The 26,360-nt window shown below is 41.4% G+C and overlaps 3 protein-coding genes across 12 annotated transcripts in view; 1 reads left to right on the top strand and 2 right to left on the bottom strand.

Annotated features, from left to right (window-relative positions):
- The window catches only part of mob2a (MOB kinase activator 2a), an 82,782-nt gene extending 73,864 nt beyond the window's left edge, over positions 1–8,918 (top strand). For all 5 annotated transcript variants that reach the window (XM_077516045.1, XM_077516042.1, XM_077516043.1 and 2 more), the window contains exons 3-5: positions 3,182–3,275; positions 5,954–6,078; positions 7,180–8,918. In XM_077516045.1, the coding sequence (XP_077372171.1) occupies positions 3,182–3,275; positions 5,954–6,078; positions 7,180–7,502 (542 nt within the window). In that variant the 3' untranslated portion in view covers positions 7,503–8,918. The remainder of the gene's footprint in view (positions 1–3,181; positions 3,276–5,953; positions 6,079–7,179) is intronic.
- Positions 8,919–9,294: 376 nt separating this feature from the next.
- On the bottom strand, positions 9,295–12,361 carry kcnj11 (potassium inwardly rectifying channel subfamily J member 11). The gene has a single exon (XM_077516040.1). The coding sequence runs from the start codon at positions 11,960–11,962 to the stop codon at positions 10,802–10,804; it is 1,161 nt and encodes a 386-aa protein (XP_077372166.1). The 5' UTR covers positions 11,963–12,361; the 3' UTR covers positions 9,295–10,801.
- Positions 12,362–13,985: 1,624 nt separating this feature from the next.
- Positions 13,986–26,360, bottom strand: part of abcc8 (ATP-binding cassette, sub-family C (CFTR/MRP), member 8) — a 54,280-nt gene continuing 41,905 nt past the window's right edge. For all 6 annotated transcript variants that reach the window (XM_077516039.1, XM_077516035.1, XM_077516038.1 and 3 more), the window contains 13 exons: positions 22,202–22,368; positions 20,352–20,579; positions 20,089–20,181; positions 19,858–19,960; positions 19,172–19,285; positions 18,727–18,847; positions 18,119–18,249; positions 17,977–18,055; positions 17,794–17,902; positions 17,258–17,361; positions 15,310–15,443; positions 14,355–14,417; positions 13,986–14,260 (listed from right to left, as the gene is read on the bottom strand). In XM_077516039.1, the coding sequence (XP_077372165.1) occupies positions 14,123–14,260; positions 14,355–14,417; positions 15,310–15,443; positions 17,258–17,361; positions 17,794–17,902; positions 17,977–18,055; positions 18,119–18,249; positions 18,727–18,847; positions 19,172–19,285; positions 19,858–19,960; positions 20,089–20,181; positions 20,352–20,579; positions 22,202–22,368 (1,584 nt within the window). In that variant the 3' untranslated portion in view covers positions 13,986–14,122. The remainder of the gene's footprint in view (positions 14,261–14,354; positions 14,418–15,309; positions 15,444–17,257; positions 17,362–17,793; positions 17,903–17,976; positions 18,056–18,118; positions 18,250–18,726; positions 18,848–19,171; positions 19,286–19,857; positions 19,961–20,088; positions 20,182–20,351; positions 20,580–22,201; positions 22,369–26,360) is intronic.

Below are 26,360 nucleotides of genomic sequence, written 5' to 3' on the forward strand. Positions count from 1 at the left end.
GTTTTTTTTTTTGTTTTTTTTTAACTTTGTGTAGAAGTTCTATTGACCTTGGCATATTCGTAGCTCATCATTTGGAAATTCATCTATTGATTATTCCTGGAAAAACTCGTCTACTTGCGATTTTTGACACAAATGCAACCAAAAAAATGAATCTATTTTCATAGCAAAACACTGCCTACGTGGTATGTAACGTATTTTATTGTATTGTAATGTCAGTACATAAACAAACACAATTAACTCATTCACTGCCTTTGACGGAAAAAGACGTCAAATGATGCAATGCATTTTTGCTGGGCTGGCAGTGAATGGGTTAAACTAGGTCAAGGGGGCGAACATATGACCACGTAACAGCATATAAATGTGCAAAAATGGGCCGAATTTGGACATTGTAATACTCATACCTAATTTCCTGTTCATCTTAGTGCACTGCTACCAAAGTATTTTTGTCGCAGTGTGCTACACTGTGCCACCCAATTTTCGTAGATGTAAGTCAAACTTGCCGGGACAGGGTTTAATTTGTACTCTTGTACGGCAACTTTAAAATGTTAATTTTTCGTCCAGCCCATTTGTGTGAAGTTTGTTGAATTTTTGTTCATGTTGAGACTGAGAGTCTCAAAAATATGATCGTTTGCGATGAACAATAATAATAATTCCTACAGAAACAATAGAGACCTTGCAGGGCCCTAACTATTTGTCCGCTCAACCAAACTTCCAAAGCGGAAGGTAGAAGTTCCACCTACACATATGTTCACTTGCTCTGCTCCCGGTCCCTGAGTCGCTCATCAAATCCTAACTTTTGGAGCTCGACAGTCAACGGGAAAGGATCCATTAGATAGGTTGGTGAAACACATGTTTCCTGCAGCTGTTTTGGCTCACAATACTTTTGCCTAGGGATGGGTACCTTTCACATTTGAACCGATACTGTTCCGATACTCGATACCTGGGAATCGATATCGGTACTCAACGGTACCAATTTTCGGTACATTTGTGCTCTTGTTTTCGTTTTATTTTTATTTTTATTTTATTTTTTTCTCTCTTGGATGTAATAAATGTTCATCGTTATGTAACAGTATTTTTTTCTAATATATTTAACAATTACTTTTAAATATATAAACTTTGACAAATAACAAAACTACAAGAAGCGGTGGCACCCGCGGGTTGGCCGGTCGGTCTCTCAGCTGAGCTGCCACTGGGGCCAGTCGCTTCCGCCGACCGACCACGCGGCTCCAGACCGGCAAGGCTCCCGCGAGTGGGGGACGTCAGCATGCCGGGTGCGTAATTTGCATATAATGTTGCGTTCAAGTGCGCCATGGAAAATAGTCAACTCACATACTCCCGCACAATCACAACTTAAAACGACGTGCTTCAGTATCGAAACATGACACCGTTTTATTTTACGTGAATCGATGCTCGGAAGTACCGATCCCAATCGATACTTTCCACAAAAGTACCGTCTTCCGTACCCATCCCTACTTTTGCCAAACTAGGGCGAGCGCAACATCAACTTGAGTGGAATCCATAACAGCTCAGCGGAACACGGCTGAACCAATGTGTAACCAACAGTTTGTGTCGTCGTCACATGATCCGGCAGTTTTGAGTCCGTAAACATTATGCAAACACAGCCTACAAAGCAACGGCAATTCCAGGAGCATCAGCACTATTGATGGAACTCCTACGCTTTGGTGTGCAATTAAGTATTGTTCCTGATACTTTATATAGTTGCGTGCTTAACTGTAAGCTCTTTATTGTATTTTTAAGGGTAATGATGTTTGTAAGCAGACGTGTTTTTTGGATAATTGTGGCATATTTATCATTTTAAGCTTTTAATATTGGAAAATTGTAGTCACTTTTAGTGGACAATCGGTTATTTGTGGCAATTCAGGTTGGACTCAGACGAGTGTAATACCAAAACACCACAACAGATTTGTCCATATAGGTAAGGGGAGAACAAGACAGGAGATTTTTCTTAAAATGCAGAATGGTGGAAAGTGAAAATGTCAGCCAACAGAAGCCGCTGGAGGTGCAGCAACAACAGAGCCAAACCTTTAACTCGATCCAGACATGGCACAGTATTTAGCCCGTTCCCAGCAACACCACACATTGTTCCTTTAAACACCATCAGTTGCTGTCAGTCCTGTTTACCCTTTTTCTTCTTCCTCATATTTACAGTCGTGCTTATGAGCACAATTTCTGCAATTGTGTAAGCAGAATATTGCAAACAGGCTTCTTGATTGATCCTCCTATTTATTGTGTTCGTCTCCCTGACTGTTTTCTTCAATAAAGGGCTGCTTGAAAGGGAGAGAAACCAATGAGACGTGTTAAAACATGTTTTCACATGTTAGCATTCTGTCTTACAGGATGTTTGAAAAGTAGTGTGTTTGGACTTGTAGCCACTGACGTTTAGTTTTATCTTCAGGCCTCAACGCATTTATTGATGTTTTGAAAAATGCAGTAATGACAATCATTGCTAAATTATCGGACTATTTCCGAGTAATTTTGTTGGGTTTTTGAACCATATTTGCACAGTTTCAAACAAGACCATATGTCGGCATGCAACACTCTATGGCAAGAAAAGAGTTAGTCACATTGCACATGAAAAGCCCGAACCAATTTTCCCACACTAATGTGGGGTGAGCGACCTGTTGAAAAGTAACACTGACTGTGGAAACCCTGCAGGTACATCCACACATAAAATGCTTTAATGGCTCACCTGTGGTTAGCATAAATGTTGCAGCTGATTAAGCTAACAGCGTGTATTTATGTGTCATGATCGTTAATGTGTTAAATGCAAACACATTCTTTATCTGGCAACATGGGTGTCGACTTACAATAAATCAGCCTGACATTTTACATTTGTTGACATGTTTTTGTCATTTTTGAAATCTCTTACCTTGCATACACTGTGACAACTTCAATGCTAAGACTTCAGTTCAATTTTAGTGTTTGTGGGTGTTTAATTACCAGCTAATAGGGCTGATTGTGACTGTGACTCATGGCTGTCAATGTCACATGCTCGATGGTCCACGAGAGGATGTGTCATTAACTAATATGCATCTTCCGTGTTGTGACGTCAATAAGTATTATTAAGAGAGTGAGCATAATCGTTTACAGTAGATCACTTAACTTGCTGGCATTGTGTGACCTCTCCCTTTTGTTATTGTTTTTGTTGTTGTTCCTGCAGCAACTACATTCTTCAATCTTATCAACTTGCAGTACAGCACCATCTCAGAGTTCTGCACTGGGGACAGTTGTCAAGCCATGACAGCATGCAACACGTGAGTAGTTGGCTTCACACTTATTCACAATAGTGAAACCTGTAAAGGTCAATCAGAGTTTAAAAAAAACAAAAAACAAAATTATTTATATTGCACAATTCGCACGCAAAGCAACTCAATGTGCTTCATACAAGCAAAGACACAACACCTAAACGAATTCAAAAACACGACAGCTGACAACAGTCAGGAGAATAAAAGAACGAACATTGACAACTTCAAAAACACATTAACAGAAGACTTTAAAGACATTCAAAATAATTTAAAGTAAAGAAATAAAACTAGGTTTTTAAAATTACTGAAGGCCATTCTGTGTAATTGATTTAAAAGTGATTAAAAAAACGTAATCAAAGGTATTTTTTATGTATTTGTTTATTTAGTAGGATCCCCATTAGCCATCGCTCCATTGTGAGACTAATGGCTATTCTTCCTGCGGTCCTTATACATAACATACTTAAATTCATAATAACACATGCAAAGTAACAATTAAAATTAAAATCAGCAACAGTCATCATCAACAAGGAGAAACAAAAAATACAATATTGAATTCAATAATTTCCCACAAAGTGGACCATTGATTACAATAGGTATGGGGGCGGGGTTTGGGGGAGGTTGAAATTTTCAACCTGGATTTAAAAGATTTTGCAACTACTCAGTCTGACTTCTGTTGGTAGCTTTTGAGGGAGTCCAGTCAGCAGATGAAAGGGTGGAGATTGAAAACCCACCACCTTCATTTAAAACCGATATGTGGGAACATTTCGGGTTCCGTATGGAGTATAATGGCAGTGCCGTGCGAGTTGTGTCTGCGTCTCAGACTGGATAGTGCACATTATTGTAAACAAGCAAACAATTATTTCCAAGGGCGTAGATGTCCCAGTAAGGACGAAACGCGTTTGCCGTTAAACGTTTGATAATACCTGTGTGGCAGTTGATGCCTTTCAAAGGGCATTGTCCCCTGGGAGACTGTTTATCCCATTTAACGCTGGGGAGGTGGTAATTAGAAGTATTTTTCAAACTAGTTTACCCTGTCGGGGTGGAGAACCGACTTAACGTGTGCGCTCTTGTCTTAAGGAGCAGTTCTTTGTTCATCATGTGTGTTCTGCTCGCTGGTAAAACCAGATTTACCCGCACATAAACGTATGCACTACATGACACAAGCAATGACAAACAACCCAACTGTTGAAGAACACATATGACCTGCTTGTCGTGACTTCACCTCTCAGTCAACAGTCATTTTGCTGCTGCTGTCACCTTAAGCCACTGCTGTCCCGCACCCTGACAAATGTGCTGTGACCTTATGGAGAGGGTCAAAACATTAACAAGTATGTTTAATGCAGATACAGCAACGTCCGTCCAGGATTGCTTTCCACAGCACGGTGGAAAAGTGGGTCTGGAAAACCTGTGATAACTTTGTAAATATGATGACATTATACATGTGCGACACATTGTAAACTTCCAAAGACAAACGACAACAATAGGGGACATTCGTCTTTTTTTGTTTCTTCTTGTCACGTGGTTGCTTATGAGAGGAACAAACACAATTTGTTAGAGTGATGACACTTTGTGTTGGTCCCATTTCACCCTTTTCATCACGTAAAAGTGACCCGCCCACGCTTTGCTGCTTGTCTGCACTTTTAGTTCCCCGGCCCAAAGATATCTCAATATGATTTGCCAAAGAAAATGTTTCCATGAGCCTAACCATTTAAGTGTCGTTGAAACATCTTTTGTGTTCATTATAGCAAGACAAAGGACAATCTGTTGAACTGCACTTCAACTGTGCATTAACTTTAGTTTCATATTTGAGTTCAGATCTTTACTGTTTGAAAAAAAATTATTTTGTTCTGATATGTTTAGAACAATGGAGACTCCTCCACCATCAGTTATTTGTAGTATTTATACCATTCTTAAGTGTAAAAACAAGTATCGCTTGTTAAGCTATTTATCAGTTAAACTTTCCATCTTCAACTCCTAACAGCTGTTGTTGAGGTTACACCTTTTTTCGGGATTGGTCTCTCGAAAAGCAGAAGCTGCCCAGTAAATCCTTTTATGCTCACTGAAGTGAGTTATAGCAAACTACTCATCATGTTCAACACTAACTTTGTGACTCTACAGCAGAGTTCAGAGGTCAACTTTTGTGCACGAAGGCCACATTTAATTTTCAAAATGGATTTTAATTAATAAAGTAGGCCGTCATGTTCAATCTTGCTAAATCAATGAATAACCAGTTTAATGAAGTAAAAATAATTCTTTGGAGACTGGAGGCGACTGCATGTGGCCCAGGGGCCATATTTTGTCCATCAATGATTTAGAGGTATAGTTTCCCATGAGGTGCCACTGTAACCCTTAAGACAAAACTTTGTGTAAGAAGAGTTCTTGTCATGTGACAGAGTTTGATGTCATCCTCAGAGTGATGCATAACTATTGTATTGGGGTTTTGCCCAAATGAGGTCATAGAGATCACCAGATGAATAAGATCACCTGCCCGTCGCTTGTATGAAGCACCGAGTGTGTGTCACGAGATGTTTGCGCGTCTCAGCTGCTCCTTCCTCAAACATTCTTAAGAAAACATTTACATGATTCATGAACACCTCATTTACACTGTTTTTCCCCACTGCCAAATGTTGCAACACATGTTCAAGTGTTTTGTTTTTGTTTTTTTTGTTTTTTTGTCCATTGTCCAGAATATACTACTGGCACGATGAGAAGGGGAAGAAGACAAAGTGCACTGCGCCACAATACGTTGACCTCGTTATGAGTCTTTGTCAGAAACTGGTCACAGATGAGGAAGTCTTTCCTACGAAATATGGTAAGTAATCGCTTCCACTTTCAAATAAGATCACGCTGGTCTGCTATCAAACAAGAATGACATAAATATTTCCTTGACCAGGTAGACTCAACACCCACATTTTTAATTTAGCTTTTAATTGATTACAACTTATTTTATTTTCTATTTATTTATTTAAATGCTGTTTTATTATTATATATATTATTTTTGTTTTTTTCTTGTTGCTTTCAAAGTATGAAAGGTGCTGCAGAAATACAGGTTGATTCAAAAAAGAGTGACCCTATTTGATGATCAAATATTTTGTAAGTAAATGTATGATTCAGAACGAGGGAGTGGGTGTTTGAAAGATCAGATTTCCCAGTTTTCACTAATTGTCACGTGACACTGACAGACTGCGTCAGGCAGCGACAGCAAAAAAAAAAAATTTGCTCTCTGTGCTTGGCCTCTAGATCTAAGACCTTACAGTTGGTGATTTTTTTTCTCTGGGGGTTTGTAAAAGATAGTCTTTGTTCCGCCATTACCAACAGACCTGGAAAACTTGAAACGTCGAATAACAACAGTGATCAATCCAGTTGATCCCAATGTGTTTCAAAGTGTTTGGGAAGAATTCTCATATCGTATTGATGTTGTTCGTGGGGACGCCATATTGAGCACTTGTAACGTGAAATAAAACTTGACTGTTAGTAGAATAGTTTTATTTTTTTGCTATTTTTCCTTCATAGAATATTTGCTCATGAAAAAGGGTCATTCTTTTTGAATCACACTGTAGAGTTGATTGATTGATCAGTGTTAAATAGGGGAGGGAAAGGGAGAGCTGTTGAGAGGGTCTGTGTAGTGTGCGTCTTTCTTCAATTCCTGCGAGTATCTCGGCTTTAACTCAACATGCTCGGAGTCCACACTGGCTAGTTGAACTGAAAGGAAGCTCAACATTACTTCAGTCTTGTGTCTACTTGTGACAGTTTTCTTGTCTAGTGTGCGGTGACTGCTGCCCCCTGCTGCCTCTGATGGGGTCAGCCGCTCAAATGAAGCAAGAAAGCTTTTCCTTCAAGTCCAAACAGAGAGGGCGTGGTGGACGTGAGCACAGTTTTTCCACGTCCTAATTGTCTCTCTTCCTTCCCTCAGGCAAAGAATTCCCCAACTCCTTTGACACGCTGGTGAAGAAGATCTGCCGGTACCTGTTCCACGTGCTGGCTCACCTCTACTGGGCGCACTTTAAAGAGACGGTGGCTCTGGAGCTGCAGGGCCACTTGAACACTCTGTATGCACATTTCATCGTTTTCGTAAGGGAATTCAACCTGGTGGACCCCAAGGAGACCTGTATCATGGACGACCTGTCCGAAATCCTCTGCGCCCCCGCCCCGCCGGCGCCCTCGACCGCGCCGGCCCCTTCCTCCCCAACCTCGTCCCCGTCCCCCACCTCACAAAACCACGTGACGGAGAGATGAGCGGAGGCGCCGCGGGGCCACAGCGGACAAGACAGGAGAGAAGGAAAGACGGCCTGGCCACCTTGGGCGGTGTGCCAGCGGGACTTGGCAGACCTTCCACAACACTTTGCGTATTTTGCTGCGACACCAACCAACTAGTCGGAAGGGCAAGGGGGGTGGGGCGGGGGGTGTCTGTTATTTGGGGGTTGGGTGGTAGCGAGGGGTTTGTAACGCCAGCAGGAATTGGCGTGAACATTCCTCCCAGGGATTCAAAGAAGAAGAAGAAAAAAAAAAACATCCCTCCCATCTTTTCCGCCATTTAAACTAGGACAAAAAAGTAAGGCTGTGTTTGATTTGTTTGGTTTCATTTCACTTTTACTTTTGTTGGAGAGTTATTTGGTTCTATTTTGTTGTTGTTTGGTTGGGTTGAAGGTGCGTGTTTGTGTTTGCAGCGTGGTGATCGGCCCTCCCGTCTATCTACCCCTTAGCTAGCTCGCATCCTGTACACGCTATCGTGCCGTGTTTGTGTCGGACGGACGAGCGGCGTCTCCGCTTGCCTCCTCCGACCGCAGGAAGCACCACGCTGGCCACGAGCGCCACCATGGGAAATATTAGCCAATCCCGCTTTTTGGTTGTTTATGTGGGGGCTGATTTAAGGCACCTCCTACTCAGGTCCTGAGAGAGTATGTCACTGCTGCCAGAGAGTTTTTTTTTCTTTTTTATTCTCTGTCCCTTTAGTTGGCCAAACTCCTCCACATGACCCACATGTGCTGATGGCGTGGCCATAACAAACGTGGCGTGGAGCCTACTTCCCTGAAGAGGGCAGTAAGGATGAAAATGCACAGAAACATGGAGACAGGAGAAAATATTAAGATTGTATATTAGATATTTAATCAGATCAGAGAAATGGTGATACTTTAACAGACTGGTGGCTGAATTGTAGTGGATTGCTGTTTTCTGTGAGGCACGCCTCCTCCCCCCAAATACATACACACACCTGCGCCAGCTGCACAGATGGATAAAAGATGTGATGTCATGTCTGCAGTTCCGCAGGAGGCAACATGATGAGAAGTGGGGGGGGGGGTGGTGGCGAGCTGCAAATCTCCATTCTTTTCTTCTTTTGTTGATGTTTAGTTTTCCACTTCCCCTTTTTAAAATTTGCTTTTAAAAAGACTATGAAAGGAAAATTAGTTTGGAAAAACAGTAGTTATATTACACATAGAAACAAACTTCTGCTTGGACTTCTGTCAGACAGCTTCTATGTGGAGGAGTGTGAGTTTATATTTTTGTCCCTTTTTTAATTTATTTTTGTTTTTTGCAGGGTTCTTCAGTTCTGGCTCTTGTTTTTATGTATTTTAATTATTAACTAAGTTAAAAGCAATTTAATATTTCAAGCTCTGCTGATTATAATCTAATAAAAGAAAAATGCCATTCTGATCTGGTGTCATTTGTACTCTTCTTATTTCATTTGTATTATTATCATTAATGTGTTGATTTTGGAGAGTGTGTCATTTTTAATGTGCCTAAAAGATACTAAAGATAGTCATCTGCTGTGGCCACAAACAACATATTTTTTCTTACATTTATTCCATTCAGATTCATGGCAATTGAGTGACAATTCTAGGTGACTGACATGTTACATTACAAACTCAACCTTATTTCTACTAAATAGTGAAATAATCTTGCATCCATGACATGCATTGTGTTTAATTGTGCGTTCATATTAAAACAGTCAAGTATCTTTATCATTTTAATTCATTTTAAACAAATAATCTTATTTAAGAGTTCCAATCACGTTTTTTTTAAAAAAAAGAAAAGAAAGTATTACCGAGACTGACCTGTGAGAGGCAGGATGGCGCAACACGGCATCCTGATGATGCTTCCTTTCAGTTCAATTGTTTATATTGTTACCCTAATTCAGTGCTTCTCAAATAGTGGGGCGGTCCCCCATAATCTTGCCAATTTACCCCACTGTGGACCAAAAACATGAATGACAACTTTTTGACAAGTGCTCATCTGCTTCTGAGGCGTCTTTGAGCAACGCACCGAGCCCACTTCCCTGTCCGACAATTTGACATCCCTTTTACATGTGTGCATGTGTCATCTGGTTCTCTGTTTGGTGTGCAACAAAAAAAGGATACAGCAGTGTTTGATGTTAAACTTGTCCTTGAGGGATTATAATAAATAAATTGTGAGGAGTGTACATTTATAGACTAGGGGTGGGCAAAGTATATCTGACATGTCCTCTTTCCTTTTGTACAGCCCACCAAGTGTTTACTGTGTATACAGCAGCCCCCTTGACAACAATGAAAATGGTCTCCTTGGCCTCTGCAACACTTACTGCATAATAAGGCATGCCTACTTTGTGGCAGCTTTAACAAAGTTGTTTTTTGGGGGTTTTGTGTGTGTTGTTTTTTACTCAAACTTTCCCAATTGTGTGATGAAAAACGCTTATCAAGAGTCCAATGGTGTTTATGGCATTAGTGTAGCCATTTTTTATCCCCCAAATTGTTCATTTATTACATTAAAAGGGAAGTCAATCCCCAAATGTTCTTTACCATATTTTCTATGCGCCCCCATCAAAACACAGCATACTGAATAATTATTACTATTGCGTTTGTGGAATATGAATTAAGCAGCAAAATCCATCCGTTTTTATCTATCTCAGAGGCAGCCATTTTTCTATTTGCATTTTTTTTTTTAAAACTTGCTGTCGACTGAAAATGAGTTTGGTCATGTGACATTTGCAAGTTGAGCCGTGATTGGTTGTTTCCTGAGCCTGAGCAAATGTGATGTTATTTTCAATTGACGCCCAGAGATGGATCAAAACGTGTGGATTTTGCTTCGTAATTCATATAACGCAGTATTTGAAGTTCTTCTTTAGACTTTTAAGTAAGTTCTTTAGACTAGCGGGGCTACATAGAACATAGAAACATAATGCACTGTAAAGAAAATTTTGTGGTTGACTTCCCCTTTAAATAATTATTCATGTGTCTATTGCATGGAATAAAATTTTAAAATCGTAAAATGAACAATTGTACATATTTTATCAAATGAATAGGTCATTAATCTGTCTGCCCTAGGGCGTTTTAATTTAAACATGAAGCCATTAGTTGATTAAAATTAAGTAGGCCCTAATTTAGCCGAACTGTCGAGGAGGAGAAGGGATTAAAAAAAAAAAAAAAAGTGTAGGTGTAAAGTGCCTTGAGATAACTTCCGTTGTGTTATATAAATAGCATCGCGTTATCTTGCACTGAAGCGAATCACACGAGCGCAGTCTATTCGTACACGTTCATTTATTCGTCGCCAGCAAGTTGTCGTCATCTGTTCTCCAACCTGGACCGCCGGGGCATGGTGGACCCCCGGCGCCTTCTCACCGACGGCCGCAAGGTGACGCCCTCGGCGAGTTTAAACCTCGCGATGCCGCCCGCCTCGTCCAGTTTCTTGGCGCTGCAGCACGGCGTGGGCACCTTCTGCGTGTTGCCGAACTTGGAGTAGTCCACCGCGTACATGCCGTCCTCCTCGGACACGGTGGGCACGAATCGCTGCCCCCACAAGATCTCCTCCGACACGTAGGAGGTCCTAGCCTGCGTGGTGATGCCGGTGGTCTCCACCACCCCCTCCAGGATCACGATGACCTCCACGTCGTCGTTGGTGAGGTCCACGCTGGACATGGCGTACATCGGGCTGTCCTTGTCGATCACGTGGCAGATGATGAGCGGGGACACCAGGAAGATCCCGTTGGTGCCCACCGGGTTATCCATGTTGATGTCGATCTGGTCCAGAGGCACCAGCTCGCCCTCCTCGGTGGTGGTTCGCCTGACCATCTGCATCCGCACGGTGGCGCTGATGATCATGCTCTTTCTCAGGTCGCCGATGCGCACCATGAAGCAAAGTTTGTTGTTCCGCACGGATATGACGGCGTGCTTGCTGAAAATGAGCGTCTCGGCGCGCCTGTGCGCCTGCGCGGTCTTCATGAAGATGCAGCCCAGCATGATGGCGTTGATGACCAGCCCCACGATGTTCTGCATGATGAGGACGACGATGGCCGACAAGCACTCCTCCGTCACCATCCTCGCCCCGAAGCCGATGGTCACCTGCACCTCGATGGAAAAGAGGAAGGCGGACGAGAACGAGTGGATCTCCGTGACGCACGGCACGAATTCGCCCGCCCGCCGGTCCAAGTCGCCGTGCGCGAAGGCGATGAGCCACCAGATCATCCCGAAGAGGAACCAGCTGCACAGGAACGTCATGGTGAAGATGATGAGCGTGTGGAGCCATTTCAGGTCCACCAGAGTGGTGAAGACGTCTTGAAGGAAGCGACCCTGCTCGCGAATGTTGGTGTGCGCCACATTGCAGGCGCCGTTCTTGGCCACGAAGCGGGCTTTCCTCGTTTTCGATTTGAACTTGGGCTGCTGGACGTCCTCAGCCAAGCGTGTCAGCAAGTAGTCCTCCGGAATGAGTCCTTTTCTGGACAACATGACTCCCGCATTCCGCTCCCCAAAGTCCCGTTTGGCTTTGTACGGCGCGCGCGCCCCCGCTGACAAATAATAATAATAATAATAATAAAATGCAGCTTTTTGTTTTCAGCTTTTTCGCTCGGCCGCAGCCTTCATGGTCATCTGCTTGTCCGAGCTATGCGCTCTCCTCACGTTGCCCCCCAGTCAGGCGCTTGACGTCCCATTTGGGGATTCCTCTCCGTCGTCCTCAGCTGCCACCGTCACTCAGCACGCACCACCACCACCACCACCAACAACCCCACCAGCAGCAGGCGCACACCGCATCGTGAGTTATTCACCGCGGATGCACAAGCACCGTCAGTCACCTTTGTTGTAGCAGTTCCCTGATAACGGCCCATCTCCGTGATGCACTTTCCTTTTGTGCTGAGTTGACTCTCCAGCTCGATAGCATGGGATGGGGGGTGGGTTGCAGATCCTCCCTCTACCACCTCTGTAGAATGCCCTTGCTGGGAGTTCAGTAGAAGTACAAAGGGGGCGATTATATACCTCGAACGGGGCTCCTCCGTTTACATACGATGTTTATAGGATACTACAAGGTGTTACCGCCGCCATTACTATTTTTATATTTATTAATGCCTACATTTGTTTTAAATCCGAATATTATCTACAATCTGAATTTACTGAACTGGACTTTCACCGTCCATCTTCTGGATCTTCAAACTGCACTGTAGAATTTATTACCTCAATTTTATTCTGTGAATACAACAAAATCTATCTGTCTGTCTATCTATCTATCTATCTATCTATCTATCTATCTATCTATCTATCTATCTATCTATCTATCTATCTATCTATCTATCTATCTATCTGTCTGTCTGTCTGTCTGTCTGTCTGTCTGTCTGTCTGTCTGTCTGTCTGTCTGTCTGTCTGTCTGTCTGTCTGTCTGTCTGTCTGTCTGTCCGTCCGTCCGTCCGTCCGTCCGTCCGTCCGTCCGTCCGTCCGTCCGTCCGTCCGTCCGTCCGTCCGTCCGTCCGTCCGTCCGTCCGTCCGTCCGTCCGTCCGTCCGTCCGTCCGTCCGTCCGTCCGTCCGTCCGTCCGTCCGTCCGTCCGTCCGTCCGTCCGTCCGTCCGTCCGTCCGTCCGTCCGTCCGTCCGTCCGTCCTCTCAATCTTCTATCTCCATCCAGATAGCGTGGGTTAGATGGTCCGACTTCCCACTAAATTACAAATTTGACACCCAATACAAGAAACATGCCCTCACATACATTATTTACAGTAGTTGCATTGTTGACCACCACAATATCAAAAAATCCATTCAACAAAATACCAGTATAAACAATTTCTGCATTGGTTTCAAACAAGCCATGTCTTTCTAAAGAATAGAAGGGAAAAGGAAGAAAGGAAAGGATTGGATACGTGAATGTAGGAAGGAAAATTGGACATGAGGAAACGACAGGAAAACAGAAAAACTGAAGGAACGAAATGAAAGAAAAATGAAAGCAATTTGGAAGGACGGAAGAAATGAATGAAAGGAAGCTGATGTTTATGTATTGATGTTGTTCCTGAGCGTTAACGTGTCCACACACCAATTTGTGTTCTTACAGTTGGAATCACCATTCAACCAAATATGTCGCAAATTCTTCCCAGCTGAATCTTGTTAAATTAACAAATGTTTCAATCCCTTTTGTGCTTGTAGTTTTCAGTGACGTCATTCCTAAATAAAATATCCTTGAAGATATTAGCATCCACTTGAATAGTTCTACACTGTAAACTACAAACCCACTCATGAATATTATACGTAGCTCCCTGACCACAACAATCAAAATGTAGCGAGAGTGAAGGAGTAGCAAATGTTTTAGGATTCCTTGACGGTCTTTTAAGCGCAGTAAGAGTCGTGCCTGGTGCAGGGCGTCGTGTGGTGTCTATTTCAGGCGTCCTTATAACATTCTCAAGTCAGTCTCGGCTCCTGCAGGATCTTGTGACACTCGTGAGAATATGAATATGTGCTACGGGCAGCCTCGATGTAGATCAGCCTCAAACACCCCGTTCAGTGATAATATATATTTTATTAACAACCATCTCACCTTGTTATGTACAAATATAATACAATATGAATAAAAAATAAAGGTCAATATTCCTTGGGTCAATTGCACTTTGAATGTCTTCTTCCGTCCTCCTTTGTGCTACTTGTCTGCTTGCACGAAGGAGGCGAAGATGCTGTCGTCCTTAGCCAGCAGGGCTTGGGGCTCGTCGTACTCCAGGATCACCCCCCGCTTCATCACAATCACCAGGTCGGCATTCAGGATGGTGTGGACGCGGTGCTGGGCGAGCACACACGAGCACAAGAGCGGACGCTTAAGAATTGAGGACGTGTTTGTATGATTCGAGTGAGCGTGTGTGGTTTAACACACTTACTGCTATTGTAACCACTGTTCTGTCAGCAAAGGAGGTCATCACCACTTTCTGAAGGATGCTCTCCTACGAAAAAAACAAAAACAAACTTGGATTAATTTTAAGTTAATTGGCAGTTCTTTAATGTCACTATTTTATTTATTTATTTATTTTTATTTTTTAATGCGCGATTCATGACCGCCCTTACTTGGAAAGCCTGTAATGGAGGAATTTCAGTTGCAACGCAGCAGACATATCCACGTCAAAATAATAATGCATATATTTGTGGAGACTGGGGTCAAGTTGTATTTTACAAATTTAAAAATATGCAGAATTTCAAAAGTTACTTCATGTTAAAGATTAAATAGCTTTTAATATGGAAAGAAAATGCACTAAGCTGTCACCATTTTACAAATGCCATTATGCCATCTAGTGGCAGAAAAATGAACTCAACACAAATCAATATCACACTGTCTTTTTTTATAGTACAGTACATAGTTTTCATTTTAACTCAATTTTATGACTATTAGACAGACAGACAGACAGATAGATAGATAGATAGAATCGATCATCTTTCTAAAAGCTGTTCAATGCTTTCTTCCAATCAACTTGACCTAAGAAAGTCAATTGGGTGAGTGAAGCTAAAAGCTCGTTGTCTTGCTCAAGGGCATCAGTGGCGCGTTATTGAGGCCACAAATGTCACTCTATGTCAAGCAGAATTCAGGAGACGCTTTTAAGTAAGCAGCAGCCGATTGCACTCAGTGGCCCTCAGGCTCTTATTTGCTCTTTTCATTCTGTCCTCCTGCAGAAGTAAGCACAGTTTCTTGCTGCAAACTATTTCCTGATTTTTAGTAGAATAGTTAGTGATAACTATTTACAGTTGCCATGGTGAGAGAATATCACTCAGTGACCTCCACTTCACCCCTCCCTGTCATCTTCTCCCTAGAAACACATCAGTAATCAGTAAACACAGACTGACCGTTGCCATGTCGATGGACGCCGTGGCTTCATCCATGATGAGGATGCTGCTCTTCCTCACGAAGGCCCTCGCCAGGCAGAAGAGCTGACGCTGACCCTGGCTGAAGTTTTCTCCTCCCTCCGTCACATTGGCATCTGGAAACGGGTTCAAATTAGGAAGCGCTGTACTATTCATTTGCTAAACTTCGACAATCTCATGAGACCAAACACAATCTTCACATCAATGGACAATTCAGTCTTCAGTTCAATGTAAGAAACGTGTTTGGATGATGTGGACGGAAGCCAAAATAGGACGTCATGCTCACACCGGCTAGCCACTATGACAGGGGTCTGCAACCTGCGGCTCTGGAGCCACTATGTGGCTCCAGAGCCCCTCTACTGTACTGCTCTCTGTGGATTTCTAAGAAAAAAAAAAAAAAGTTAAAATGTATTTAAAATGTATGCATATATGTTAGAGCTGTGATTGGCTGCAGAACCCCCGCAACCCATGTGAGGAGCAAGCGGTTAAGAAAATGGATGGATGGCTGGATGGGTACATATATTTGACATTTTTCTTAATTTTAGATACAATATTCTTTAAATGAATTAGTGAAATAGATAAAAAGAAAGAATAATATTTTTAAAAATGTCAGAGTCCAAATTTGTAAAAGAGAGACGAAAGGTAGATGAAAAAGTTTTTTTTTAAATAACTAAACATATTGAAAAAGTGATGATAAAATGTCCTAAAAGCAAGAGGAAAAAACTGTGAAAAAAGAAAAAAAAAAGGCAGGAAAAAAAAATTCAAAAAGTAATCATAAAATGTCCACAAACAAAAAGAAGAAAAACAGAAAATGATCAGAAAATATCTTTGGAATTGCCAAAACAAAGGAAAAAAGAAGAAAAAAAGTCAGAGAATAGAAAAGAAAAAAAAAGCAGAAAAGAAAATGTCCAAAAAGTATCTCTAAAAAATAAAAGCAAAATAAATCCCGAAAATTACCATATAATGTACATAAAATTGCCAAAAAAAGTTTAAAAGTAAAAAACTTTAAAAAGTAACTATAAATTGTCTAAAAAAAAAAAAGAAAAGAAAAGAAAATCCCCCAAATTACCATAAAATGTCTACAAAATTGCCAGAAATGTCAGAAAATTGGTAGCAAAAAAAAAAAGGCGGAAAATATGTCCAAATTTAGCCATGAAATGTCAAAAAAAAAAAGGAAGGAGAGGCAGAAAAGTCTAAAAATGAAAAACTAAGTCTGAAAAATTACACACACAAAAAATCCCAAACCCTGAGCACATCAGACTAACACAAACACACTGTTTGCGTCATCATAATGTTGAAAGGTTTTGCAACTCCAGACAAATGTTTTGTTATTTATTTGGCCTAAAATGTCTCTTGACAGTAAAGGTTGCTGACCTCTGCACTATGACACCAAGTTGCCCATGAAACGTAACGTAATCTTGAAAATTGTTTTAGACAGCACAAGTGATCGTCTGTCATTGTGCAGAGATTGAGCTGAGCATCAAATTATATTGAATAATCACGTTGACTGCTTGGACATGACAAACACTTACAAGAGAACATTTCAATCCAGAGCGATAACCAGCAAGCCCTCAGCAGCTAAAAAAAAGTCGTAAGCATTCCAGGCACTCATCACGCCCATCGTGAAAGTCGGTTGAAGGTGAAGTCTGCTATTAGATGTGATCTGAATATGAGACTGCCATCTGAGAGCAGGCGTGTGCCGAAACCAAACGGCCTCTGGAGGGCATTTGAAATATTGATGCTCATGTATTGTGATACAGAACAGCAGATGTGCGATGGCGCAGATCTGGGCAAACTTCTGCACCTTTTTAGTGGCCATGGAAACAAAATGAACTTTGGTTTTATTGCTTGTGGCGTGACAAGGCCCCGGCAGTGTATTAGACAGCACTTCTGTCTCCACACACTAAAAACCGTCTGAGTCGAAACTCACCCAACCCCCCTGGAAGTGACTTCACAACAGGCTTCAGCTGAGCGATCTCCAAAGCTTCCCAAAGCATCTCATCTGTGGCCTTCATTTCTGGGTCCAGGTTGAACCTTCACACAAACACATATAGACAATAGATGTAACAGAAACATAACTCAAACCGAACATTAAATATTAAACCTAAAATATTTACATTTGATTCAAAATAATGCTCTTAGCAAATAAACTTTATAGACAATTTATTGTTTTGGAAATATGTAAGGAAGCCGGAGAAAGCAAAGGACACACAAACCTGAGCCAAGATTAAAACTGGGACCTCTAAATCTGTGAGTCTGAATAATACTTGAAAGCTTGTGCAGGCACTTCTGCGGATGCCTAAATATAACACGGGTCCTTTTGAAGGAATGTGGCAAACAAACTCTCAGCATGAGACGAATAACTGCAGTGCAAACGTTTGAAGGCCCTTTGATCTCATCTCTCCACTTCAAGTGTCAGCTGATCTAATGTGACGTGACAGAACGTTCGCTTGCTGTTGATGGTACCGAATGGTGCCGCTGAAGAGGATCGGATCTTGCAGGATGATGGACAGGCGAGACCTCAACGTCTGCAGGGGAAGCTTGGCGATATCGATGTCATCAATCACAATCCGCCCTGTCAAAGGGAAGAAATAATTCACGTCAAGCGTATTACGAAATGAAGCATCAGACGTGACGATGAGTGCACACCTTCAAACATGTCCACCATGCGGAAGAAGGCCAGCGAGAAAGAGGATTTTCCGCTGCCCGTCCGGCCGCAGATCCCCACCTGCAACCAAGACATCCGACATTCATTCACGCATGCTGACTCAGCTTTTTCTTCTTTTCTTACCTTCTGTCCAGGGTTGATGTGCGCGTGGACGTTTTTGAGCACAGGTTTGAGCGTGGTGTCGTAACGGACGCTCAGGTTCTGGATCTGGATCTCCCCACGTTGGGGCCAGCCGTCGGGGACCTGAGACAGGGCTGGGGAACAAACCGAACAGCAGACCAGCATAAGATGGACTGACAACTAGACAATTTATGTCAGTATATATCTGGATTAGGAGTGGATTTACAAATCGCTGGCGTAGGGCCGAAGCCTCATAAGTCACAAGTAAATTTCACATTTTTTTTCAAAAATGTATGCTATAAATCCAGGGATCTGACATGTGGCGCTATTTAGTCCCTCTCATGTGGCCCCCTTTGGCTCTCTTAAGAAAATAAATAAATAATACATATATACATACACACATATATATATATATATATATATACACACATATAGATAGGTATTATCAATCTAAAGTGTTGAAAATGCCTTGCTCTCTTTGATTATGCAATGTATGGTTGACTAAACATGACGCTTTTGGGGTCTCCTGAAAAGTGCTTCTTTTGGAGGTACTGTACAAGGATTTTGGGCCGACACCAGTGAAATCTTTTATGATGAAAGGTGGAACTCACTCAGCAGACCCTCGTAATTCTCGGGTTCCGTTTTGAGGAGGCCGTTTATTCTTTTGACTGAACCCAGCTGTACTTCCATGTCTGCCAGGTTACGCACCATCCAGTTCAGGTAATTGGACACCTGATGGATAAAAGGCTCATTAATATTAAATGGATTACTTGATTGTTTTTTTTTATTTGACAGATTCCTATTACGAATGTATGTATTTATTTACATGTATCGAGTGTTATATACAAAATATATATTGGGAACAAATGGAAAAAAGATCATACAAAATTGCCATCTGATAGGGATTTTAGATACCACTTTTTTAGACCGATACCAGTATGAGTACTCATACTGGTATAAGTCTGGAAAAAAAAGTGTTAAACATCCCTAGCATTATAGTCTTAGGCGAGCATGTTGTGGTGACGCTTTCATCATCCAACATGCACCCAATCTCACCATGAGTGCGTAGGTGAGGCCCAGCCCAACCAGTCCGGGAGACAGATCTTCGTTGAGCGAGTTTGTGATGGAAGCAACAGCTGCGACCAACACCACACAGGTCCCGATATATTCCTATCGGCAGATAAAGTCATTGCAGAATGTTGCGGCGTATGATACAAATAAAAAGTCATTTCCGCTGCCGTTAGGTGAGGAACGGAAAAACAAAAATACAGTACTTTTTGTAATGCAAACTAGAGATGTAACGATATCCAAAAGTCACGATACAATATTATCACGATATGAAGCTCACGATATGATAATTATCACGATATTCTGGGGAAGTTGGCAATATTTAAAAAAGGTCACAATATTGTAAAAAAAAAATAGCTCATACTAAAAAACCATATTGACTTGCTTCACAGGCATATTACGTTCCCCTTCATCTGACAATTAGTGTAGATTTTAAACATAGAAGGGCCAAAACATGTCTAATGAAAATTAAATTGCACTAAAAAAATAGCCATGAGAGGGCGCTGGAACTGCACAAATGGAAATCAACCTGACTTTTTTTAACAGATGTGTTGCATTTAAATATCATGAACATGACGACGACGATTTTGTGGCAGTTTTATTATCACGATATCACGATATTGCGCTTATCGTTACATCCCTAATGCAAACACAAGGAGCCAGAAAGTCATTACCATGCGGACCTCCAGCCACCGATTGGCTGCTGTGAGGAAAAGCGAGGCGATGTTGTTGGCATCTGTGAACTGAAGTAACCTCTGCCTGAATCTGGGCTCGTACCTGCGGGATAAGAAAACATCTCATTGGAATTAATCGGGTTCTAGGGTTCTTTCTAGCGCAAAGAGCCTTGGTACAATGATATTCCTGGTTTGATTGCAGGAGGCCTTCCATGAAGCTGGGACGCTCACCTGAGGGCCCTGATGGTGGTGAGACCCTCCACCGTCTCCGAGAAGTGGGATAGCAGAGGCAGTTGGGTGCTGTCCTCCAGCTGCTGCAGGTCCCTTTGCAAAAGAGCGGACAACAGCAGCAAAATCAGGTGACACTTCACTCACATGACACCTTCATCATTTCACTTAACAGCAAAATCGTGTGCGATTTTTCTTTCTTTTTTTTTTGTCGGATCGTGTGAAGTCAACACCGAGCCTCATGCCCCCGGTGGCGTCAGTCTCACCTGGAAGCCACGCGAAAGTATTTCTGGATGAAGTAGCAGGTGACAGCCAGCGGCAGCAGGGCGATGAGGAAGACGGGGGTGACGTAGGAAATGACCCCCAGGGCGGACACGCACAGCAAGGTGGAGCGAGAGAGACATTCCAGTGTGGTCGGGATGTGCTGGTCGATCGTATTGGTGTCTGTGGAGAATCGGTTGAGGATGTTGCCAAGTGGGGTGGTCTCAAACAACCTGAAAGAGGGGAAAAAAACAAAACAAAACATATATGAGACCAAGTGAGACTCGAACTCTTGACTGTGAAGCAGTATTTGATTTTACTTTTAAAACCTTTTTGCAATACTAGTTTATATTCAGATGTCAAGCCAAGTCAGGGATCAGCAACCTTTATTGTCAAAAGAACCATTTTAGGCCAAATAAATACAAAAATGTGTCTGGAACAGCACAACACTTGAATATTGTGATAAACAAAACTGTGTGTTAGTGTTTGTCTAATGTACTGAAGGCCCAAGAGCTAATTTAGAGATATACTATAACAAAAACTATATACCGTCCATATAACCATCCAAATAACATCCAATACTTTAAAATTCATTTTCTTCTACCTTTAATCTTGGTTTTTGCTTTGTTTTTTTGTTTTTTAATGTTTTCTTTTTTCATACTTCGTGTTTGATACATTTTTAGACTTTTCTGCCTTTTTGTTAAATTTCTGACATTTTTGGCAATTTTATGGACATATAGTAATTATCTGCCTCTCTTCTTCCCATTTTTGGATATTTTATATATATTTTTGACTTTTTTTCTGACTTTTTTTGGCAATTTTGTGGAAATTTTATGGTAATTTTCAAGACTTTTTTTATTTTATTTTATTTTTTACTTTTTATGGAGCCCGGTAGGGGACATCATGGAAATATTTACAATTGCAATATAATGCAATGCTATTTGAAATAACTATTGCATTATAATGCAATAATTTGCGACATAATGCCAAACTATTAAACTATTGCATTTTAACGCAATTACTTTTTCAAAAAAATTACGTAACACAAATTATTTATGTGAGGAGAGATTCTACTTTTGTATACAGACTATGGTAATTTTCAGGATTTCTTCTTTTGATTTTGTACATATTTTATAGTTACCTTTCAAAATTGTTATTTTACGCCTTTAAAAAAAAAAAAATTCAGACTTTTGGGCAATTGTGTGTACATTTTATGGTAATATTCGGAATTTTCTTCTTTTGCTTTTAGACATTTTATAGTTACTTTTCGAACGTATTCTTTTCTGCCTTTTTTTTTTGGTATCATTTTTCTGATTGTTTTGGCACTTTCAAAGAAAAGTTTTAAACCTTTTCATCTACATTTATTGACTCTCTTTTTCTGAACACTTAAAATTTTGGACTCTGACATTTTTTTTTAGATATATATATTTAATTATTCTTTTTTTATTTTTTTATTTATCAAAATCATTAATTCGTTTGAAGAACATTTTATCAAAAAATAAAAAAAATTAAAAAAGTGAAAAAAAAAATGTTAATTTCTGTTGTGTTTTTTTAGAGATCCACAGGGAGCCACAGGAGAGGTACTAAAGAGCCACATGTGGCTCCAGAGCCGCATGTTTCGGACCCCTGGGTTAAGTGGTTGAGTGTGTGTTGCTTCAACTGTGTGTGTGCTTAACACGACATGCAGGACAGGGTGCGTGTAACAAATTTCTTTGGGCATTGTGGAAAGAAAGCAGATGGTGTTTGGTGTAATGGGGCGAAAAGCGTGCTTTTAACTGTCTTTCTGCTTTGAATCCAAACGCACACATCGTCAATCTCTTTCAACACAGCGGTTCCATACTGAAGCGAGTCGTACCTCATGGGGGCCAGCGTGATCTTGTTCAGGAGGTTCTGGTGAAGCTCCTTGGCCACACTGAGACCGGTCCACTCCACAGTCACAGAGGAAGCCAAACACAGAATGATGCCGAGGCAGCACAACATGCTGAACACCAAAAGATACCAGGAGTGACTGAAGCCACAATCCTGTAACGGCACATAAAGGCAATTAAATATTGGGGTTCGGTGAGTCCGTCTCCGGTTCGTCGGAGGTCAAGAAGCACACTTGCCCATCAGTAGTTGACTTGTGGCTGCTGTGATGGTATGTTGTGTGATTTCTTTATTATTTTAATCCTAACATACTATTTGAGCAAAAAAAGAAAGCGGTCGGAAGAATATGTGCAATATGAATTCACATGGATAACAGAACAATATGGTGTTCAATAGGGTTTAATTCTGCGGCCACTGATTTTCTTTATTGTATCTGCTCCTCCTGGGTTCCATTTTAAAGGTATTACATTACAGTATTTTAAGCCCATCCACAGTTAAATATAGGCATATAATGATTTAATCTTACCTTTGACACCGTGGCGATGTCATTTTGTTAAATGAAACATTAGTTCTTTTGCTGGTTAGTTTCTAACATGGAAGTAAAATTCCCAGTTCAGTAAAACTCCGCCCCTCCGTGTGGTTGCCGCGCCCCCGGCGAGTCGGCTGCAGCCTGCAGCTTTTGTTCTGTGTTTGAGCACTAGTCTGAAGCGATCAATTCTTCGATGAATATTTGAAACAAAACGGCTCCTTGCCACAAGAAATCGTGGAGCAGGAGGGGAAGAAGAGAGAATAAAGAAGGAGAGGGAAAAAAAACAAACAAACCAGATCTAGTCTTGAACCAGGTACTTGCTGCTTCCAGAGTAAGCGCACTAACTACTACAGTATACAATTCACTCAGTTCGATTCAGCAGCGCAAAAGTTTTTCTTGTAGTTTACACAAGTGTCAGCCAGGCTGGGATTTTAAGACAGCCAATTGTCATTGCAGTTTTGCATTATAAATGTAAAAGATAACGGATTACTTTGAATTCATTTGGACAGAATGTTTACTGATAAAGGCTACTTTTGTCACTATCCCATGGAGGTCACAGAGAAAGTGGGCGTGCGTTTAGTCCGCAGAGGCGGTGCAGGGGTGTGTCCGCACCTAATGCAAGTGCCAACAGCTCGTTTTCTCAGGTTGGGAGAAGCTGCTGAATTAGCCTTTTAAAATGGCTAAAAGCAAAAATGGCGATGGGTGTAACCTGGTTAAAAAAAAAAAAAAAGTCGTTTATTTATGTATTTATTTTTTTTAAGTGTGTTTTAAATGCAAGCCAGGTTCAACGTTGAAAAAAAAAAAAAAAAAAAAAAACTTGGTTAGTTATCACTTTGCAAATTAGAGGTTGGTAAGTAATGTGGCACGCTAGGTACAAGCAATGTAGTATATTTACTAAGGGTGTCACGATTTCGATTTTTTATCGAAATCGATCGAAATTACGTCACGATTTCGAGCATCGAAATAGAAGAGAGGACACACGATTCGATGCCCCCCCCCCCCCCCCCCCCCGCGCCCGCCGCCCGCCGCCCGCCGCCCGCCGCCACCGCCGCCTCCCAGGAAAGCAAATGAGACGCAGCCATTCAGCTACTAGCTAACGGCACTTGTTAGCTGACTTCTCCTGCAGTCATGATGGCAAGCGCGGACAGACACAGCAATGGTGCTTCAAGCCGCTCCCGCTTCTCTCGTCACCAGTTTGGAAACATTTTGCGTTCCCGGTGAGTTATGTCGACAACGTTCACGTTGTCGATAAAAAGACCACAGTTGCAAGATATGCTATGTGCGCGTACTGTACTCGGCCACGGTGTTACGCCCGGCTCGTCAAGGGGAAGGGAAGTAACACAATAACAGAAAATATAGAGTAGATAAACACGGGTCGACTTTAACATCTGAGTAGTTTTAATTGAAATTTCAGGCAGGGGTTTGACAAGGGAGTGAAAGTGGAAGGTGAACAAATAATAACCGCATTTGACAGAACTGACAGAACGGAGGAGAAACAACAATAACCAATAGGGGTATAATACACGGATACACAATAGCGTCGCGCTGGCACAGTCGTCCAATCGGAGTGTCGCGCTGGCACAGTCGTCCAATCGGAGTGTCGCGCTGGCACAGTCCTCCAATCAGAGTGTCGCGCTGGCGCATTCAAACTGAAGTACCATTATACGGGCACCAGCCGACACAAACACACACATACATACTAGGGGAGCGGAGCCGGCGGCGGGACATTTACGCAGGCATCACAAAGATTTAGATTTATCAAATTCAACTAGAAGTGGGAAAACAACGGTCCAACCAACTATTTCATCCTCATTTACAGTGAAACTTCCACACACTTCAGCTCGCGCGAAACGCCAGATCCATAGGTCTATTTATAGCAGCAGACCTGCAGCCTTGGAAAACGCTGGATTCAAACATTTAATTAGTGTACTTGAACCACGCTACAGTATGCCCAGCAACTGTAAATGTTGGGATATAGTTTGTTCAGGCTGTATTTGTTCCATGACTTTGGATACAATATATTTTTTGTTGTTGTTGCACATTGCACATTATTTTAAGAGGAACGCACAGCACACTGTTGTAACCAAAAACAGTCAATAGATGGCAGGCACCCACTGTGACTTTTTGTTTTTGTTTTTTTATTTTTTATTTTACACTTCAGTAAGAACAAGACGGTTAACTTTATATTGTAAATAAATTCTTTGAATTTGATCATTCCTGCCTAATGTCAATTATCATATATTACATAAATTTACACAAAAATAATATGGAAATTGCATCACCTATATGTAGCCGATCTTTTGAAATAAGATTTACTGTACAATGAATAGAACCAATGATCATAGACTAGCCTTAGCCTACAGAAGCATATGCCTCTGTGTTATAAAATTATTAAAATATGAATGAATAAGTGCGTCATTAAAAACCATGTATGGAGAGTTTGGAGATTGACATTTACAGTATAATTCACTTTCAACTATGGAATTATCAGCAACTAGATGGGCAAATGTGCTTCAATCATCAGCACTTATTTTGGGTTATCTTGTTGACAACATTGATAACAGAGTAACAGCTCACTACATTAATCCGTACTAAAAACATCAAACAGTCCACTTGTGTTATTCCTTCATTGTCACTGTGTTCAAATGGCACGTGTGTGATGCGTGACAGCAGGCTGGCAACCGTACAACACCACAAAAGAGGAAAGAGACCGCGATGGGCCAGTCATTCGATTTGATAGCAGAAACTGGACTTGTCTGTGTCCATGTGTAGATTAGATACACTTGGCAGTGATTCACTGCACTGAAGTTTAGCCAAGCATCCCTTGGCACACAGTTTATCATCTACTAAGTCAATATGAAGTGCGTTTGAGTGGAATATAAAATGAGGGAAGGGGGATGAGGTGCCTTTCAGAATACTTCGCTTTCACATGAGCATGGGAAGTGTGACCCGGTACACACAATATACATATGTATATATTTACACCTATAAAAAATACTGATACCCAATCTGGCTGACCTGAAGCAAATGTGATCATGTGACTTTCTCAATTCAACCTTCATGTTCTAATATTTTTTTTTTTCTTAATGGCAGTGTCTCTTTCACACTTGCAGTAAGTTGTAATGATTTTCACTTGTAAGTCTGATGTGTCTCAGTTTATTTACGTGCTTTTACATTTATTTCACACATTCTGGGTCTTAATTTTTCCAAACTGCCCTCTTCATCAGTGTGTTCATTCTGTTGTTCTAATAAAGAAGCTGGCGTGTGTTCAGCAGTCAGTGGTCATGTGTGGTTTTAAGTCAGTACGGCTTAACAGTGTTTCACAGATTTGTGCCAACTTGGTTATGTAAATTTCTAGAGGCCCACACTTTTTAGAAAGACATTTATAAGAATGACAGTTTGCAGGGAAAGAAAAGAAAAATGTGTCATAAATGTCATTCACATTTATGCTTTTGTGTATAACGAAAACAGACAAAATGTGATCGCTAACAAATGTTTGTTAGCGCAACGACACAATACAGAATACAGAATACAATGTCACGAAGCATACAGAGGCACAGACGGTCAATTGTTGTCATACTTAATGTTTTTCATTTGCTTTATATTTGTGGCCTTGAAG

This window comes from Festucalex cinctus, chromosome 3, assembly GCF_051991245.1.
Source record: "Festucalex cinctus isolate MCC-2025b chromosome 3, RoL_Fcin_1.0, whole genome shotgun sequence".
NCBI classification, from domain to species: Eukaryota; Metazoa; Chordata; class Actinopteri; order Syngnathiformes; family Syngnathidae; genus Festucalex; species Festucalex cinctus.

Coding starts and splice junctions, on each gene's coding strand:
- kcnj11 (XM_077516040.1), bottom strand. CDS start 11,962: ATGTTGTCCAGAAAAGGACTCATTCCGGAGGACTACTTGCTGACACGC.